We start from the raw sequence: 19,979 nt of genomic DNA, 5'->3' as shown, positions 1-19,979 counted from the left end.
TCCCTCTCTTCGTTTCTCTTCCTGTCATTCCAGTCGCCTCACTTTTTCTCCATCGTCATCTCGACCGCTCCATTCGTTTTCTTTCTTCTACATCTTCACTATTTCTCTCTCTTTCTCTCTTTCTCTTCCTTTCTCCGTTCGACGATTTCGATCCTCTCGGTTACGGGCAATTTTTTTCTCGCATCGTCTGAAGTGTCAAAGCACGCCGGGCGCGTGCTCGCTGGACGCGAAGGGCGAATTAATAATCTCACTGATGCAGGCGTTGAAGAATATCCTATTCAGTGATCGCGATTAGGACCGCTTCTCTCTCTTTCCTCGCTCGACTCGCGTGATTGCATTGGCCGTGAAACGAACCCATTGAATTACCCCTTGCGTGCCTTGCCCGCTCGATCGACCAACGAGCTACTACTCTGTCTTTCCTAGATCGTGACTCGTAAGAAAACTGCTCGTTCTTTGCTACACTTTCGTCTCTTGTAAACTGAAATTTACAAGAATTAAAAACGAACTGGATACGCGTTCGGTTTGGATTTCCTTCGGCGTTCCTTTCACCTGTTTCAGCGATCCTCGATTCGATCCGGAGGCCCGAACCGATCGAAGGTCGAGCGCGAATCGAATCGAAGGCCCGATCGTCGTCGCGTTCGACACGCGTGCGATCGTTTCTCGATCCTCAGTGACATCGATGACCCTGTTCGCAGCTGTGGAACCAGACAGACCCCCCTTTTTCGCGCAGCTGTGCCACGAGACCTTCGCGTACTAGCATCCCTTCACCCGCAGCTAATCGAGCCTCGCAGACCTCTCGATCTGTATCGTCCCTCGCCTCCTGCGTAATCCTTTCCCAATCGAATTCGCTCTGCACTTTATCGGGGGTGTATTAAACTGTCGTTAGCCATGGAAGGGTAAGCTCGTGGTTGCTGATAGAAAATAGAAACAGCGAGAACAGCCGTCGAGGATCAACGGTTAACCATGTCGATCCTTTCGGTAGTCACATTGATCAGCTCTGCTTTTTATTTCAATTTATTAATTCCATTGCGTAAGCAATATCGAATTCTCTTACGTAAGTAGATTCGCGATGAAAGGATGACACAGGTAACGTAAAGTAAATTTGTAAAGCAGCGTTTTGTAACGTCATCGCTTCTCAATTTGCGATGTTGATCAATGTGGAACAGCTGAACAGCTTCACAACAGCTCGCTGTAGCAACGCGAACATTGACTTTAACGAGAGTTTACCTGGGAAGGGTATAAAAGAAGGAGTTTCGAGAGCTGAGAATATTTCCCAAGATTGAAAGTGGTCGTTCGAAATGGAGCCCCTTAAATCAGCTGCCATAATGAAGTTGCCACTGAGATTCCATCCTAAATTCGGGACTATTATACGCGAGGATCCCATAAATACGTGCATCTCGAAGACGAACGTTCTTGGAAGGATAAAATCTAATATATGCAAATCCCCGCAGCGGGCTGCGTTCGAGATGGCTGTTGAAACAGAGGTTTCGCGGAATCGGCTCGTAATTTACAATCCTCCAAGTGTCGTCTATGCCGTTTGTTTCGCACCTAAAAATTGCTAGCTTTAACTTCTATCTTCCTTCCTCTACAAATTCTCTTCATCATTGAAATTAATCACTGTATCGCTGTAAAGTGTTTCGAGAGAACGCACGGCCAAAGGTAAATGACGTTGCGTTGGCGAGCCAATAAAGGCAAACGCGTTCGAACGAATTCGTGAGACGCGAAATTCTCTGATCAAACAGGAGCCACCAATTAAACCCTTCTAGTCGCATCTCCTCTTATTCAAAGGAATCCGCCAGAGACACAGAGGACGTAGAAAAAGCAAGAGCGAAGGCAAGGGGCTCGTCCATTCTGTTTGTTTTGCTTATCTCAGACAAATTTGCTGTCTTGTAAGCGACACCGGAGGGTCATCTTGACAAACTGGGGTGCTCCTGGGAGGAGCCAGTCGTGTACGGACACACGCGGACAACTTTCGTGCACGTTACCGAAGGATCCTTGGTCCTAAAAGATCAAAACGAGCGACCACTTCTCTCTGTCTCTGTCTGTTCCCTCTTTCTCTCTCTCTCTCTCTCTCTCTCTGTCTATCCTCCGCCACCTGGCCCAAACCCTCGTAAAACTTGACCAACTTTTTTCCTCGAAGAAGCCTGGAAAAGCACGGGAAGCATAGTTATTTATCGCGACGTCGACGCAGAATTTATTGCCGATGATAGGTTCCTGCGAGTGAAATCCTCCCGAAATTCCTTCTCCGTATTGCTTTTCGTCCGTGACTATGGCACGCTGATTTTTCTATGGACGAAAGATCCTGCGGTGAATCGTCCGATTGTTGGAAAACTAGTACGCTTAGAGTTTCAGATTCTACGCGTAGGGAGATGAGATTATCCGAGTCGCCTATGCTTCAATCTCAAAATTCAATTTTCAGACTCGTCGTGTATCGTGAGGCACCATTAGTGGAGTTTAGCGAGTGACAAGGCGAATTACTTGGCTTGATTGAAAGAACCGTACGCATTGTTCGATACACAACCGTATTTAATCAATTCCGGCGGATCTGATCCGTGGAAAACGCGAAGAACAATGTCTCGGATGAATCGGAGGCTGCGTTGTTTCTGAGTTCTCGAGCGTAGAGTAAAATCGTCCCGATAAATCAAGCCCCTCCCTTAGCGCAGGAAGAATTCAATCGGCCATTTATTCCCCTACCGTGGTAATTAATTATTAATTAGGATTACAGCCTCGACCCCGGGGGCGGCCTCTCGACGACGTAACGACTTCCTTCTTCTCCCCGGTGGCAAGATAAACGAGTAAGCCTGGAAGACTTCTAAGTAACTCCATGAATTTTCCGCCGGCACCCTCGGCTCGTGCCTTCGGCAGTGTAGCTTCTAATCATCCCTATCTCCTGGCCACACCCTCGTCTCGCAGCCTGACCACCACCAAGAAGAACCGTCTCTCCTTTTTCTTCTTCTTTACGTCTCACTCTTTCCTATTCTGGGATGAATATCGTCTCTAATCTGTTGTCTCTTTCCTTTTCTCGCTTCGACGACTTAGCTCCATTCTTCGACGCAAATGCGACGTTCAACCGATGTTACGCGAGGGTGAGTGTCGACGATGAGGCTTAACGAATCTCGAAATGCCTTCTGACACGTATGTCCGGCCGCGTGTCGCACGCGACCTTTTTAAATCGATTCTTCGTCACTCGTTCCGAACCTCTTCTCCTTCCTCCTCGTGTTTCGTGACGCGAGAAGGGCAACGAAAGCATCGTTTTAAAGACTGTTAGGCGATCTTCTCACCGTGGTGCTTTTTCTTCTTAAAAATTACGAATTATAATTTGACAGATGTTTAGAAGACGAGTGAAATACACGGATCAAAGAACTCGTGCGCGATCGTTGATAGGAAACAAAGGACGTGTAAGAATATCGTAGACGTTGATAATCCATACGCGACCTTTTCGTTATTTTTCTCTTCGTGAAATTATATCGTACGATGCGAAAAATTTAAACGAGAGAAGCACGCGGGTTAGAAGCACACGCGTCTAAACGATAAGAAAGAATGTCGTAGGTGGTTTTAATTTCACCTTTGTCTTTGTAAAATCGTATCGTAAAATTTGAGAAATTTCGAAGATGTGAGAAACGCACGGGTTAAAGGCTCGCGTGTAAAATTGAATCCCACGTAAGGCGCGAGCCAGTGGCAAGGAAATCGCCGACAGGAAACGAAGGGCGCGAAAGGAGGGAAACGGAAGTAAATCATGCAACCCCCGTGACGACGTCGCGCGATGACAAACGAGCGAGTCGACGTCATCGCGCAAGAAACGTCGGCGACATCTGATAACGACCTTAATCGCATTAAGGCCCAACCCCCCGAGCACCCCGGCCAACGATCCTTCTTCAACCGGTGCGGTGATCGTGTCCCTAATGTCCCGAGAAAAGCAACGCTGCGATTGCGGATAAATCGCCCCCGACAAACTCGCCTAATATATTTCTTTGCCTTCCATTTCGCTCGTTGTCTCGCTAATACAAACGAATACACAAACGCGCGGTCCATTAGGAGACTTTCACGAGTTTCTTCTCTCGTACAAATGCTTTCCATGCTAACCCTCTGAAAGATTAGTTCGTAGTACGGGAAACGTGTTAGTAATATGGGAAAAGAAACGCATACTTGGTCAGTTGAGTAGAATTTTAATTAATGTCAACAATAAACTAGACAAGAAGAGATACGTAAGCATAATGATTCGTTTGCGAAGTGCATACGTAAATTATCGGTTACGAGTATGTAGATAGTAAGATAGCGTTGGAAAGTTGGATAGTTGGAAAGCGAAAGAAACGAGATATTCAGACTGTGCCGTAGGCACACGTAGTTTTTCTTTGAAGCATCGATCAATAGCGAAAAAGGATTTGTAACAGAGAGAAAAGTGAAAATCTTCTTCGATCGTATTTGATCGTTTTAGTCAAGCGATAATCTCCAAATTTCATCTGTACACGCGCGAGCAAGGATAGCTGCACCTGCAAAAAAAGAAAAAGAAAAAAGGAACGATAGAAAAACAGATGAAAATAAATGAAACTTCCGCCGATATATCGATATGTTACGATTATGTTAGCGAAACAACTCTTGAAATGTAAAAGATGTGATGCGAATACAAGTTGGAAAAATCGTAGCGGGGGGTTTGTTCTATAACTCGATCGCGCAACAATGCGACATTTCATTATTAAGCCAGGTAACATGGTGGTTTGGAGGCGAGCATGATTCAAATTAAACCGGCAAATATTTGGGTATTTTATTTTCGAATGGAGGGGGCTTGCTGGCCGGCGGGAACGTTTTGTTACCTATTCGCTGGCCGGCGAGTTTAATTCGTTTCGTTATAAATACATCAGCAGCGGTCGAGCCTGGGAAATTACCTTTGCCGGCATAATGGCAAAAACACGAAAACCAGTACGGAAATAACGGGCAACGAGGGTAGGGCAGGGGGTTTGGTGGGCTGGCTGCGGGGACCGATTGAATTTTGCGCCTGGCCACGGTTTGAATTATGAAAAATCGGTTCGATATTTCGAGCCAGCCGTACAAAATCGGCCGACCACCGTTCGTTAAAATTCATGCGCGCAATTTGGACTGAATCGCGGCCCTGTTTGTTTCCTTGCCAGCATATTTACGGCTGATCCGCGGCCGGTTCGTGCTCGCTACGCGAAAACTGCGCCTCTCGCCTTCTCTTTCGGGACGCGCCGTTCCGCGAATTATCGTTCAATTAAGCCGAAACCAGCGCCGATCGAACGCGATTACAGATTCTCGCTAATGATTCAATTTAAATAACGAATTTTTCAACTCCTTCCTCTACCTTCTTAATCGCTGGCAGGGCAGATTTTCGTGTTCTCTTTTCTCACTTTTCTTTTTCTTTTTCTCTTTGGAAATCTTCGATAAAAAAGAATTCTGGCCTCTTAAACGTTTAATAGCAGCATGAAAGACTGGCTGCGGATCATCGTCGCATTATCAACGAAGATACCGTATCGACAACAAGGATGAAGACGAGATGCAAAGGAGGGAATAACGCGATAAAAAAAGAACGTTTCGAGTTAAATTGATACTCACGCGACGTGTGTTTCTACCTTCGTAACGTGTGTTCACGCTAGACCTTGTTTGAGATTACGCACGAGTTTCTCGTTCCTGTTCGCCGCTATCAATCATTTAACACTCTCCGACGTTATTCGCAAAAAGCTCGCGTTCCTAATGAATGGTGTAGCGGAGGTATTAAAGTAAGCATAGTTTCAATTACGCTGTCACCGATGACGCGTGTATTCTACTCGTCGCCGTTGAACTCGAAGCTAAGCCGCACGCAATCGCGATGCGACCAACCTGCAGACAGCAACGTGTGTTCTCGTGTCGCGTGTCACGATTTTCTTAATCTCGAATCGACGTCAAATCGATAGAATACTTTGTGCTCTTTACTCACGACCGTATTTAAATGTTTGATCGTTTCGAAGGTGGTTCGTGAATCGAAAGGAGAACGGGTAACTAAAGTGGACGAAAGTTAGGTTGGCTTTCGATGAATCGATTCGCGTCCAGTTAGCACCAAGTTCGACTGACCCGGCTCGACCTGGCACACAAAAAGTTCCTTTACTCTTGCAGGAATTATATACAGCAGTCCTTTCACTCTAGCATTTAAAATAGAGGCAACGTACGAACGCCGGTCAATTACGGAGAACGCCCGTGTCATTTACAAATCAGAAGAAATTGCAGTATCGGTGACGTCGAATTGACTGTGAAGTCCGACTCGTAATAATCACAGTGTCACCTGCGCTACACCGGTGTTGGCAATATCGTAACGATAATGTCGCAATAATATCAGGATAACGGGAAGATTATTTGACTAGAACGTGGTAAACGAGAAAGCACGAGAAGGAAAGCAAGTTAAACGGTCGATTATCTAAAGGTATAGCCGTAGCTGGACGCGTAGCGCGTCGTCGTACACGAAACGATTTGTACTTAATTAAGATTACGCGTTGATGAGAACACGCGCGGCACGCGAGCCAAGATATTCGAGGGAGATTAGAGGCAAGCTATGGCCGGCTCGAACGTAGACACATTCTTGCGACGAGGCTTGGCTGCGCTTATGCGTCCCGTAAATTAACCCCTAATGCCGATTTCTTTTTTATCTGATTGCGTTACTCACCATGCCCGAACGGACTCCGAGTAACAGCCGGTGTCTGGATTCAACATTTTGCGGTCACTCTCTGCCCTGCAAAAGAAAAGCAAAAGTGCTATTTACATAAAGAAATTTCCAATCGAAGATCGCAAGGTTCGTTTTCTTTGTATCGTTCGATGCCTAAAACGAAATATTTTAACATAGAGGGATCCAAGATGAAAATTGTCTGGTTGATTCGGAGATACAGGCATTTCGAAAGTAGATCGTAAATACGCAACTTTTTGAGTGACTTTCGAGAGCAAGGAATCAACGATGGTATCAGACGTTTTAGTAAAATGTATCGCCAGTGTATATTACGAACGTAAAAATAACGTGAAATTAATGAAACGTTTAATTTGATATAAATATATGTATGTCTTAGTGCAGCTGGCGCATCGCGAATGAACTCGTTTAATTTTATACTCGATATAAAAAAACGTAAGTAACGATGATATCACTTTGTACATAATTTCGAGCGAAATGGCTATTCGAATTCCGTTTGTATCGAGAAAACCACGCCCCGATGTTATATATTCACGTCAACTTGCAAACTTTTAATCGAGTATCCAGTAGGCGCCTCTTCGTTATTAATTTTTAATGTGAAACGCAATTGTTGGCTATCAGTCGTTCGTTTCTGCGGTATCGGTTTCACAGGAAGTCGCGTAAAAAATGTACACTCGTTTACAAAAGTAACTAATACAACAACTGGTCATTATCAGGCCGACAAAGTCGAGAGTGAACATGGAATAGTGGACAAAGACGATGACAAGGTGCGACACGGACGCTCGTCGCCGAGCGGGACGTGTGTCGATAAATTTATTTGCATCGCGGTGGTTTTATAATAAAACGAGCCACCGCTTTCGTCGGTTATTCACGCTGGACGATACATTATCCACAGGACGCGAGAAATTTATTCGATACACCCTCCTCCCTCTTCGATTCTTTCCTTCGTCTTCTTTTTATCCCTTATCCGCTCTGTCGCGCGCTCTTTTTCTTCTCTCTTTCTCTTGCCATTTTTTCCTGTTTTATTTAGCGAATGCGGAACACACCGAGTTTCACCGTTATTGTCATCTGTGTATCGTCGATTAAACCGCGTGTCAGCCGACACTCCCTTTCACCATGGGGCAGAACGTTTCCGTGTTACACTGCGCGGGGATAGATAAAAATGTGACGGCTGTCCTTGCCGCGAGAACCGGGAGACGACGCGTCGCGAAATTCCAGGGGCAATTTTTCCACGTTCAACGCGACCAACGTTCGCGTCTCTTCCCGTGTCAACTTGCGTCGTTGCTCTTTGATAAAATCACACGCGAAATTTTACCAACTGCTTATGACGTTTCACTTGTTGCTACGTTAACTCGATTAATTCGTTGACGCTTTAATTGCCAGAAAAGTTTCAGTTTCTCTTCTTGCAAACGATATATAATTTTCCATTTAATTTCGTTGTGAAGCCGTACTTGAACAAATTGTAACTTGTCAAAATATAAGCGAGCCATGCGAGAAATTTAAATGCACAAAAGTATACAGTACAGTGTACATGATACAGTGTATAAAATTTTATACAACAATGTACATAATATTAACATGGTAACGTAATATTCTCCATTTAAAAGAAACATGAATTTTTATGAATCTTTATCGTAATAAAAACAACAATGCAATTGCATACTGGTTATAATTAATTTGCAGATCAATAGCGATAAAAGTGTTAATTTCCATCGAATCAAATTATACACTATCTATCCCTTCTTATTTTCCGTTAGAGTAGACACAAATTTGCTGTAATAGCGACACCAGTTGTTGTCATGCGCGAATCATTGTTACGTCTTGCGCCATAACAGTTGGGGGTCGTCGTTACGATTCTCTTATTGATGTTTCGACCGCCGAACGTTTGAGACGCGTACGACTGAAGAGTACAACGAATAACCTCGCCACGATTATACAATTTCTACGCTTATTTCGATTCTCATTTTGGTAAACAGAAAGAACATTTGTTAATATTTGAACAAGATATACGATTGAAACGAGAAATCGTGAATATCAACAAGTCTTTGTACATTCTGTTCAAAGGGATATTTTTCAACGTTAGAAGAGTAGAATTTCGCCGAAGATGGTCGAAAGAACGCAGCGTTTATCGTTTGCCTGGTAAATCACAACCTTTCCAACCAATTAGGTCGTTGAATGCACATAAATATTTTATTGAATCAAATTGGATCGCAGGGGAATTTCTGTTTGCTCGTTACAACCCTTCGACCGTCTTCTCGCTTTTTTTATCAAAAGCGAGACCACCTCTACGATTTCCAAGTACAAGATCACGAGTAATCCTTTGATTTTTCAATCAGCTGCGGGCTATTGTTTGCGTGTTGTGACAGCAAGTATTATCGGGTTCGATTATGAGCGGTATTAAGGGTGACTCGTGAGAACCCCATCTGGTTGTGGAAAGGGGGCGGCGAGGACCGCGGTCATCGAGGGTGGAAATCACTGTTCGCTAGCATTACGCATTCATGCACGTCGCTTGCGTGACTATTCGTGTGCTTTGCGTAACTCGTGTCTTCACGTACAGTCCTCTCCAGTAATAGTTTACCCCACGTCCTGCGACACGATAATTTACCAACTAACAATATCAGTCAGTTGACAAGGTACGAGCTGCGAATTATAACATGATTCTCTGTTGCGATTTTAATATTTTTCATTTAATGCGATGAACAGATAATTTATAATTCATAAAATTTACTTTATTTAATTTCACTTCTTTCATTTCACAAATTCGTTACCGCTTTGTAAAGTATTTATTAATTATAATAACGCATTCTAATAATTAGAATCGAAAGGCACATGGTTGGGATTGCTCTTACAAAAAGAAGTCTATGTCCAGATTTATCGTCGAATGGAAATTATGCTTTTAAATATAAAATTAATCTTCATCGTGGTTACACATTTTCGTCATTTAATTAGATACAATTGTGCAACCGTATAACAATACGAACATTTCGTTAAAGGCATTGAAATGTGTTAAACCAAAATTATGTTACATTATTCTTTCTCTCTTCCTGAAAAAAAAAAAAAAAAAATGTAAACGCGGACAAGGACCATTTTCATTTTGAGAACTTCGATTTGTTTTTCAACTACTAGATCCTTATAAATCATCATGAAATTCCACTTTGCTTTCTTCTTTTCAATTTCTGCAAAATCGTTAAGTGAAGATGTCGTTGATCGCTTAAAAGTTGAAGATGAATATGAATATCGAAGGAAGTTTCTCTGTTTTCTTTTTGACGCAAGTTTGTCCCCTTGGTAGAATGATATGCAATTATTGCGGAGGACTGTACGTGGGTTGACGCTCGTATGGGAATGCGAATTCGATGCGGTACCACGCAGTAATTCGAGGGGTCGGTCGGTAGGAATGTGATTTTTGGCTACGAGGGGTGAAACGCCCCCTTCAGCCGTGCGGTTTGCGCGTGACGTTTGAACCCGCCGATTCCTTGCGGTTTTTTTTTTCTTTTTTACTTCCACTCATCGTAATACTTGCTCCCCACGAAATTATTCACTGTGAAAAATCATGAATCGCAATAACGATACAGTCAAAAAAAGGTATTATCGCACCATCATCCTTTACAGGATCGTGACAAATCAAAATACCAGGCGTTCCGGAAGAGAAGATGTGTGTTTTTCGTGTTTGAAACGAAATTCGGGGAATTATAGTCTCTTTCTTTGATTGATCAACTGTGGAAGAAGCGTCTGTTCGTTCGTAATAAATTCATATACTTTTCTACGACCACAGCCACCGACGCTTTATACTTTAAACGATAATATTCTGCGATACAATTGCTGGCTTCTTTTCAAGTCTATAATTATTCAAAACTACAAGAAACCTCATTTTACGTTTCTTTGTGGTTACTGCCTTCCTCCATAGTTGGATAGTTTTAATTTCTATTATAACTTCTCAGTCATTAATTCTAACTAAAATAAAATTTAATTTTCAGATTATCGCTAAGTACAACGATGAAGATGGGGCGTGAAATATTTCTCTCTTACTCGGGAGAATTATTGGAGCAAACGTGCCTCAAAGGAAAATCAGCGTTAGAACGTGTCGTTTAAACAATTTGTACGTATTTCTGTTTTTACCATTACCATCTTCCTCCGTAATTGGCTAGTGCATATATCATCTCCAATACTTATTATTAAATTCCACCGAAAGTTTCTTCGAAATTCATTAGTATTTCTTAAAATACTTACTAAACGAAACATTCCTGACACGATCGAATTCCTTTCTCGTGTTAAAAACACAGGTATCGCCGCATGTCGCATGTTGCATATTTTCGCGTGCACGGGATTGTCGAATTTCATCTAAGTCTCGAGAAACCGGAACGAAAAGGAATCGCTGATCCGATGTGTCGGCGAACGATGTTCGCGGAATACCGTGGAACGTGACGAGTAGTAGCTCTTAATTCACGTAACCGGAGAACGATCGTTGCACTCCGATAGGAACATCGAGTTTACACGGCTGAACCGGATCGCGTTTCAATTCGTCGACAGGTTGCGAATAATGCTGTTGGCCGAATCGCACGCGAAACGTTTCGCGAGCGGTGAGCTTTCAATTATGCAAACATGCCAGCCAGTAGCCAGACGCGAATAAAATTTCACGTACCGCCGATATTCAGCCGATTGTACGCCCTGCTGCCGGATGAAAAACCACACTCGGTTTAATAAAAAATCGATCGTGCCGCTTTTATCCGCGGAAAAGTAATTAGACAATGCATGATTAAAAAGACCGATTCTCGCCGAGTAGAAAATAAAACGATACGTTTCATCGTACGATAGACATTGCGTGGCTAAAATCGAACACCGCCGGAGAAGATCGTGACAAGTTGCCATCTTTGGCAGGTTTCGTTAATATTCAATTGAATTTTTATTTGATTCTACGGCTAAACCTGTACCTTGCCCATTCTTCTCGTGATTTCGAAGATGCTACGTGTCGCAAGATTAAAATATTGTTTGCCTCGAACGATATTCTTCGCGTTTTCTAAAATGTTTTGTCAACTATTTACATTTGCTTGTTTTTTTTTTCAGTTACGTCGGGTAGACGGAATGATAAGGATTTTTTAAAAAATCAGGTATATTTAAAGAAACTTAAATACGATTTCCTGGTTTCTTGCAAAAATGAATTGCCCGGTTGCGTGATGCGTACTGTGAGAGAAACTTTCAGATTTCTTTATCGTGTTTCGTGTTTATTCCCGTGGCATTTAATAAATTTGAACGGTGGCTATTTGTCAGGACTGTCGATGGTTAATGACTAATCGTCAGCAGGGTTGATCGTTCCGCTGTCTTCGGGGGTATCGTGAGAGACGAGCAGGTGAAGAAGGGCGAAACCAACGAGGTTGAAGCAAGATAGAACGAATATTTCAGGGAGTGGAAGGACGTGGCGCGTTTCTACGTTGCCTGGTACCTTTCGTTCTCCAACCATTTGTCACGGTGACAAGGCAATCTCACCCCTGCGCGCTATCATCCCCTTCATGAAACGCGAATTCGTTCTCCAGTTACGTCGATGTCATCGATCAAAGTTATTCGAAGATTGGATGCTCGCTGTTATTGCGACGAAATATCGTCGTTCCCCTGTCGTCGGATTTTTCCGAGTTATATTTAAGAGAGAAAGAACAAAATTAAATTCGACTGGAGAGGGTAAAACGTCTTGCTGTCGAAAGAGGAGCCACGATTTCAGTGAGATTGTAGAAACGGAGGAAGATTCGGACCAATCTACCGGCAATCCGGCTAAAAGTCGTCGACTTCAAGTATCGTATCCCTCGCGACGTAATCGTTACACTCAAGAAGAGTGGTTGCTTCATCCAGCTAAACGGCAAACGCCTCTACTTCCATTAACCCACCAGGAAAAAATAAAAAATGAAGGAAAAGCGAAGGAAATCCAGAAACATGAAAGTTGAAAAATTTTCGCGAAAATTGTATACGACAGATTCGCGTCTTACAACTTGAGATAAAATGCAATGCTTTTCCAATTACATACACTGTCATTTCTACGAAACGTGACAATTCATCGATGAGAATTTTGTATTATCGCAAGGTTACCATATACAGGGTGGTTGATAACTAGTGGTACAAGCGGAAAGAAGTGGAAAAAAGAAAAAAAAAATTAAAAAAATGTTTATTCTATATTTTCGGCTTCTTTTTTCGCGTAGAATCACCCCCTTTCCGCTATATCTAAGTACAAAGAAAGAATTTGTTCGGACTTTTCGGTAGAATTGCAGTGATATAGTAAATTATAACAATCACGTTTGAACGATAATAATCAGTTTATCTGTCGCTTCTAGTCTAAGTATACTAGATCGTTTAAGCAGATTTTAATATAAAAATTAGTAGCACAGTGTCGTTGATGAACGGATCTGAGGGAACATCGGTAGGGAGAAAAGTTTTTGAACGGTTTGACGAGATGTCCAGCTCTGAAACAAACGTCGGTTCCCCTCGCGGATTTTCCACAGGAACTTTTTTTTTTTTTTTTTAACAGGAAAGAGAGTCGAATCGATCCATGTTAATAATCGTCGAGTGCTACGCAAGTACCGTGTCCCCAGTCGCATAATCACTGTACTTAAGGGGAGTGCTCGCTCCACCCGTGACCGGGTTCCCACAACCTCGCCGTCATTAAACGACTGGGCGAATCACGTCGGTCTCCTGTCCCATGTGATCAACCGTTTTGGCAGGTGGTGCGTTCACGGATTTCCCATAAAATCGCGAATTGTCTGCACGGTTTAATTGCAGTCCCTTCCGATGACAATTGGTTCCACGCAAATCACCATATACGTTAACAAATCACCATATAGTTAATACTTCACCTTTACTGTAGTACATTTTTAACGACACACGTATACCTTTGTTTGGAAGTATTAGGACACCGTCTGGTTTCCCATAAAAATTTTTTTTTATTTTTACATTCACATTTATCATGCGAGATAAGCGTGCGAGAATTTGTAAGAAGTATTTTTTCACGAGATACCACAGAGGAACATAATTTATGGAGAATCGTGCGTGTTGCTCGCTACAGCTTCCAAAAATGTTGAATCCATTTTCCACGGCAATTACATTTCGCGCAATCAAGTTCATCGTGAAATATTACCGATCTCGAAATTGAGCCTCGACCCATGAAAGTTTGGCAAGCTCTGTATTAGATTGTTACGAATAACCTGACTCTCTGTGCCGATATTTATTACCGGTGGTGCATATATTTATCAATTCATATATTTCAATTGTATAACGCGCCGCTGTTATCGCGTCGGCATTAATCACCCATGGGGAGTAATTAAGTACACCGGAATCGGGGCAGCCCCGCTGTAAAGCAAAGTGGAAACGAAGCGACCTCGTGTCGTTCCGCATCGAGGAGTCGAAGGTGGGGAAGCACGACTTCCTTCGATGCTCGACTCGCGACGTCGGGCTCGTGTAACAAATCGACCTTTTAATCACGAGTGGCTCGCTGCCTGCAGTCATTTCGCCTAATGGGGCCCCCTTGTTTAGGCGCTACGTGCCGCAGTGCGGTAGGTTGCCGGCAAATTTCACCACGGGCCCCAAAGATTCGACGTTTTGTTTGAGCCTCGAGTTGGCCATTAGTCACCGTTCGCGCCGGGGAACATCGATATCGGTCATCCTTCGATCGCTTTCAAACGATCGACATACGGACACTCGAGCGACAGGAATATGGACGAAAAGGAAATAGGATGCTTCGAGTCTGACAACGAGCACAAGCGTAGCAGGAATGATCGTTTAAAAAATATGCAGAACGACTTTGAATTTGGGCAAATTGAAATACGATTTTTGTATTAATTTATTCGAATATATATTTTTCGATAGTTTAGCCTTCGGATGGCGAGCGTTAAGCTTGCGAATATATTTCACACTTTTTTACTTTCTGATTGTAAGTTGCGTTTACGTAGATACTCTAGTTGTTCTATCGAATTATACGAAGGATTTTATTCGTTAAATAAACTTGATTATTCCATAGAAGCCTTTCCACAAAGCTTCTTATTTTACAATTTTTCTACTAATTTCTCCAAGTATATCTTTCGAGACAAAGTTCATCCTTCCAGAAATATATTTCGAAGATGAAAAGTTTGAGCAATGGGAAACGACGATGTCTTATTACCGGAAACACGAACGAAAACGAATCTGACGGTTGATCGATGAATCGAGAGAGATGGGAAGCGGGAGAGCGAGACAAATAGAGGAAGGAGGATCCATGGATCCATGGATCCGAAACGTGACGGCGCTCGGCTGAGCGTGTATCCCACCTGAAAACCGGAAACCGGGGTTCCCCTGCGGAGAGAGAGACGGCAAGCCTACCGGAACACCGGAACCGGAAGGGTGCGGAACCTAGGCGACCGACGACGTGCCGGACAGTACCGGCTCGCACTGATTACCCGCTGATGAAACGTACCGGCTCGTTGACTTCGGCCAGGGTCGCCATTAGGTACGCCCCTGAGATTCTCTCAACGATGGAAAAATCATGCCAGATCCGCGTGACTTAGGCGACTTACGCAAAAATAATACATATCGTTTCATAAAGTAACTCGATGACTTACAGTGACAACGAAAAGTATTGACGCTCTTGCTTGCCAATGAAACGATTCTCGATCAGATTCTACGTTTCATTTTTATAATATATCTTCGCTAAATTTTTATAATTATACGAATGTACTATCAAATGATACGAATTTTACTATACTTGGATTCAATTAATTAGTATGCGCATACTGTAATACGTACGATGGTGTGCGAGAACTTCCTGTAGCTACTGTGTAACAAGCAAGTTTGATCGTCGATAGAAAAGGCTCGTAACAAGAACAAATTCAAATTTTTCACTCGTTTAGACAACAATATTAATACTAATTAATTCTATTAATTAGAAGTTAAATTCACGTCACGGTGTAGCCCACGTTATAAAAGATGATCTATATCTGGACATATTTTCGAATGATAGATTCAGTAGGTTTCAAATGGAAATTGATAGGTTTTACAAGACCTTGAAATGTATTCTTTTGTCGTCCTGAACATAGATACAGATGAACAAGGCTAATTTTTACTACCGACACTTGAATTGTAATAAGATGAAGAAGTCGATGTCCTCTCTGGTATAAACGTCATAATCTTCTCAGTAATGCTAAATAACGACCTTTGAACGAATGTGTTTCGTAGCACACTGAGTTCTGATCATTTTTATTGCTTCACGGTTTCACGTGACAATGGGACGCGTGTTTTTTAGGCCCGGCCGATGGGAAAAAGCGATCGCGACCGGAAGTGGAAGTGGAAGTGGAAATTGAGGCAATGAGAGCGTTGCCCGGCGAGGCTCTTATCGAGATATCGCCGGTTTCTCGTTTCCGCAATTTCCTATCTGTACTGGCTTCGCACGGCCGCCAATAAAAATATACTTGGAGCTCTAAACGAACGAAATCTGTTCCCACATCGAATATTTTAGACGTCGCTTAGTCGTTGAACGCGGATAATTTCTTCTTCCTCTCTACGTGTATGTTCCTTTTCTCATTGTTATCCCGAGTCGTTGCAATCAACAAATTTATGATCCGTTTATTTCACGGTTGCTGATGATTTGAATTGAATTAACTACGATTAATCTCGTTAATCTGCTTTAAAAGATAGTGGTTTTGCATACAGTTAGGCGAATTAAGTCGTTTCGCGAGGAACATTGCGCGGAGAGAGACAGTTCCGCGTTCCCTGTGATTAAGAAGCAAGAAGCAGATTCGCAATTTTCTGCGCGATTTGTAACCCGTTTTCTAAGCCAATTCAATTAACGAGCTCGAGATTTTTCATGCATAAAGCGAAGTAAAATCCATCCTGAAGACATTCTAACGCATAATTTCGAACTTAGTCTATGATCGCGTGGTCAAATCGGCGAATTCGTTTGTCACGAGCCAAACGTCTGTAACGAGCGTATTTATAAGGGTTTGCAGCACTCCTTTTTATCGGAAAATTATCAAATTCTCTAAGAATTTTGATCCCCTTTGAAACGTTAGACACAAATTGATACTTCAGACCAATTGTCACATTTAATACGAAACCAATAAACCTACCAATATCTATGACGAATTATTATACGATTATTATACGAATTATATATTATATTTCACGCATTCAGCGTAATATAGCCGCATCGCTCCAAGTCTGTTTCTACGTTTTCATTTTGTTCTGAAATCTCAATCGCAAAATTTCTTTTGCAAGCGGTGTAAACGTTTGCACGCAAAATCGTCCTTTGGATCGGGCTTGCGCGCTGTCTCGCTGTGCTCCAACGGAGAAACAGCCACGAAGAGGGTGACAGAGGGGCGAGGAGCGAGAAAGACGTGGCGAGGAGCGAGAGAGAAGCGGAGAGTAATTCACCCTTGCGGCAACATTGCGCGAGAGCACACCTGGCCAGAGCTGCAGCTGCAGCTACAGCCCCCCGTCACCGACAGGGGATGAAAAGGAGAGGGAAAAACGAGCGGACCGAAGGGTCGTTCCACGGGGCATCACGGGTTCTACTGGCCCGTTCGGGGGGGGAGGCTGGTCTGGATGCTGAGATTTCAGTTACGCAGTTGCTTGCCAACGATTTTCAGACTCCACCGAACCAGCAAATACGTATAGCGATAATATTGTTTTTCAGTGTCCTGTACCGTTTGCTAGCGGTATTTTAGCCCTGTTGCGTTCTTTTCCATTAATTCGTATCTTTCCAACGTTAAAAGATATCTCAGAGTCGAATGAAATATCACGATACTCGTGATTTCTTATTTGAATTTTATGTTAATCGTTGTCTGGAGATATTTTGAACACCTTTTGTTCGCCTGAATGAGAGCAAGATTAAAATATGAGAAATCGGAGGTCGCAACGTTAAGTTAAGTTAAGTTGCTGACGGAACATTATCCCATTATCGTGTTTCATTTTTTAATTTCTTAATATTTTGATATTAGAAAATATGTTCGGAATGCAACGTGATTCGATTTTCCTTATAACTCGTGGATATGTATAAGATACATGTAGATAATACGATAGATAATTAGAAAATGATATTGATAATTATTAACCTCGCGTATTATAAGAAACTATACGAAAATTATACTATACTTGGAAGATTTTCTTGCACGCTTGTTTCGTTGAAGCTTGCGTTTTAAATTGTAAAGTGTCTTACGACTGAAGGTAAAGTAGCTCTATTTTACATCTGTATTTACGTGGACCTTAAATGGAAGGAGCGATACGAGGCTGAATCATCGTATGTATTATCCAGATCGGTTCTACCTAATCAAGTCCCTCTTAATCGATTCAAACATCCTCTCGCGTCTCTCTCTCGGCCTATCTGGCCACGACGAAGCACCGTGCAGGTGAATTTATTCAAATGCCGATCAATTCAGAAGGATGACACTCATCGACACGGCGGCTCCAGTACTTCTGCCTCTCTTTTTTCCCTCCTTTGTCATTCGCGTTACGATGCTTTTGTGCGGCCGCCTCAGAAGGGGCGGCCCGGAACAATGACCGTGATGTACGATTCGAGAATTTGTTTATAAATGCCGGAGCGTCGTCTTTCGAGGATATCCGCCGATGAAACCCGTCCACGAGAGGATTTCCCGTGGAGAACTACCGGGACAGGTTCATTCGTATTATCTTCCTCCCGCCTGCACGAGGGTCGTTCAAAGATCATCCACAGCGTCATTCGAACGATTAAAAAGAGAAACAAAGAAGAAGTTGAATCGAACAATGGCTTGAAAGAATAGAGAAAGTATTTTGTAAACGTAAACAATCTACGCGGCCGCATTCGCTCGATCTTTGAGATGAGATATTCGATATCTTATCGGAACCAGTTTTTAATTCCCTTGATAAGCTTTGGAGAATTCCAATTTTATGTCGTTCGATACGTAGTATTGCGACGATGGTTTATATTCTTCGTTTATGACATTACCGGTACATGAAAATCATACGAGGGCACGTGATTTTCTAGTTTCATTGCCGCTTTGTGATTCAACTGATGGATTTTGATATGACATAATTAAAAATGAACACGATCTATCAGCTACCAAAATGTAGATCTTGAAAGCGATCGATCAACTTATCGATTGATGAAATATGCGATCCAACGATGTTGGTCAATTATGAATAGTAGAAATACATACTGTTGAATGGTTTTGTGAAGAAATAATGTGGCAAAAGTTTGAGAACAGTTTCACCGAAAACAGTTACCCTTATCGTTAGTTAGCGAGGAATTTATGAAACTTATAAAAGGCGTGAAAGCTTCATCGAAGACTTAGTTAATTAATACCCAAGTGTCGGAATAAATCGGACAATTGGCACTATAGTTGACAAATACGCGGTACCGCTTTATAGAATTCTCGAACGATAACGATTTTCGCGTCGAGGAACCTTCGTGCTCCTATTTAGCCAATTATCAGTTACGAGGGGAGTGTCGCGAGAACGCGGGGGATGAAAAATGTTTGCTGGCCGGTTGACGCGTCCTGGGGGTCTCGGCATTAGTCGCGAGACAAAGGAGCAGCAATTACAAAAGAAGAAGCGTGTCCGCCTCGAGGAAGAAGATCCGGAAGCCTAAGTTTATTTACATTACAGTGCCGTGGCCGGTCTCTCGCTCCTTTTGTCGGCTGTAGCGTAATGCATATTAATAGGAAATAATCCCCCTGAAAAGGGGGTTGCGGGTGGTCACGGGAACGTAACGAAGGACTCGTAGAAAAGCCCCGGAGGAGAACGTTCTGCCAGATACAACGTCATCTCGCGTCACGTGGAAATTCCTGACGAATTCCGGCCACCCTGGGATAAATATTCATGGACGTGGAACTGAATTTTTATTGGGTCTTTCTCAGGCAAATCCTTCGCTTTTTAAGGAGAATTCTGCACGAGCATTCTGCATGGGAAATATACATATAGTAAGGTAGGGTTATTTGAATCATCTAAGCTTCTACATCTTAAAATTCAGTCTCCGACTTCGCGAACAATAGTCAGATTTGTCGTATAATACGAGACGCCATTAGTGTTTAATGAAATAACGAAAGAATGCGAATATATTATGCATTTAGAGACTAGCGAGGAGAAATATCAAAAACGAGAGAACGATTCGAATAATTCTACGAGTTAGAGTTACTCGAGTCAGCGACGAGATCTCGCATCAGCATCTCGGATGTCGAATTGGCCAACTTCTTTTCTTATAAAGTCACCGATTTCTCATTAACCAGCTACACAATCGTTCCATTACATTACCAGCTACACGATAAATCCGTTTATCGTAAGCAGATTGTTCAATTTCGAAAGAACAACGTATCAATGTCGATTACAATCGCCGAGC

The 19,979-nt window shown here is 42.7% G+C and overlaps 1 protein-coding gene across 5 annotated transcripts in view; it reads right to left on the bottom strand.

Annotated features, from left to right (window-relative positions):
* Nucleotides 1-19,979, bottom strand: part of LOC126872716 (transcription factor Sox-2-like) — a 117,164-nt gene that overhangs the window by 44,698 nt on the left and 52,487 nt on the right. For 4 of the 5 annotated variants that reach the window (XR_007692146.1, XR_007692145.1, XM_050632836.1 and 1 more), the window contains exon 2: nt 6,650-6,715. Coding sequence is in view for 3 of the 5 variants with exons in the window: in XM_050632836.1 (XP_050488793.1) it covers nt 6,650-6,715 (66 nt within the window). In the remaining 2 variants the exon portion in view is untranslated. Of the gene's footprint in view, nt 1-4,143; nt 4,491-6,649; nt 6,716-19,979 lie in introns of those variants that run through there. The other variant, XM_050632837.1, reaches the window with a different exon arrangement.

This window comes from Bombus huntii, chromosome 13 (genome assembly GCF_024542735.1).
Source record: "Bombus huntii isolate Logan2020A chromosome 13, iyBomHunt1.1, whole genome shotgun sequence".
Taxonomy (NCBI): Eukaryota; Metazoa; Arthropoda; class Insecta; order Hymenoptera; family Apidae; genus Bombus; species Bombus huntii.
Note: the sequence above shows the minus strand (reverse complement) of the source record. Positions and strands in the feature narration are given on the sequence as shown.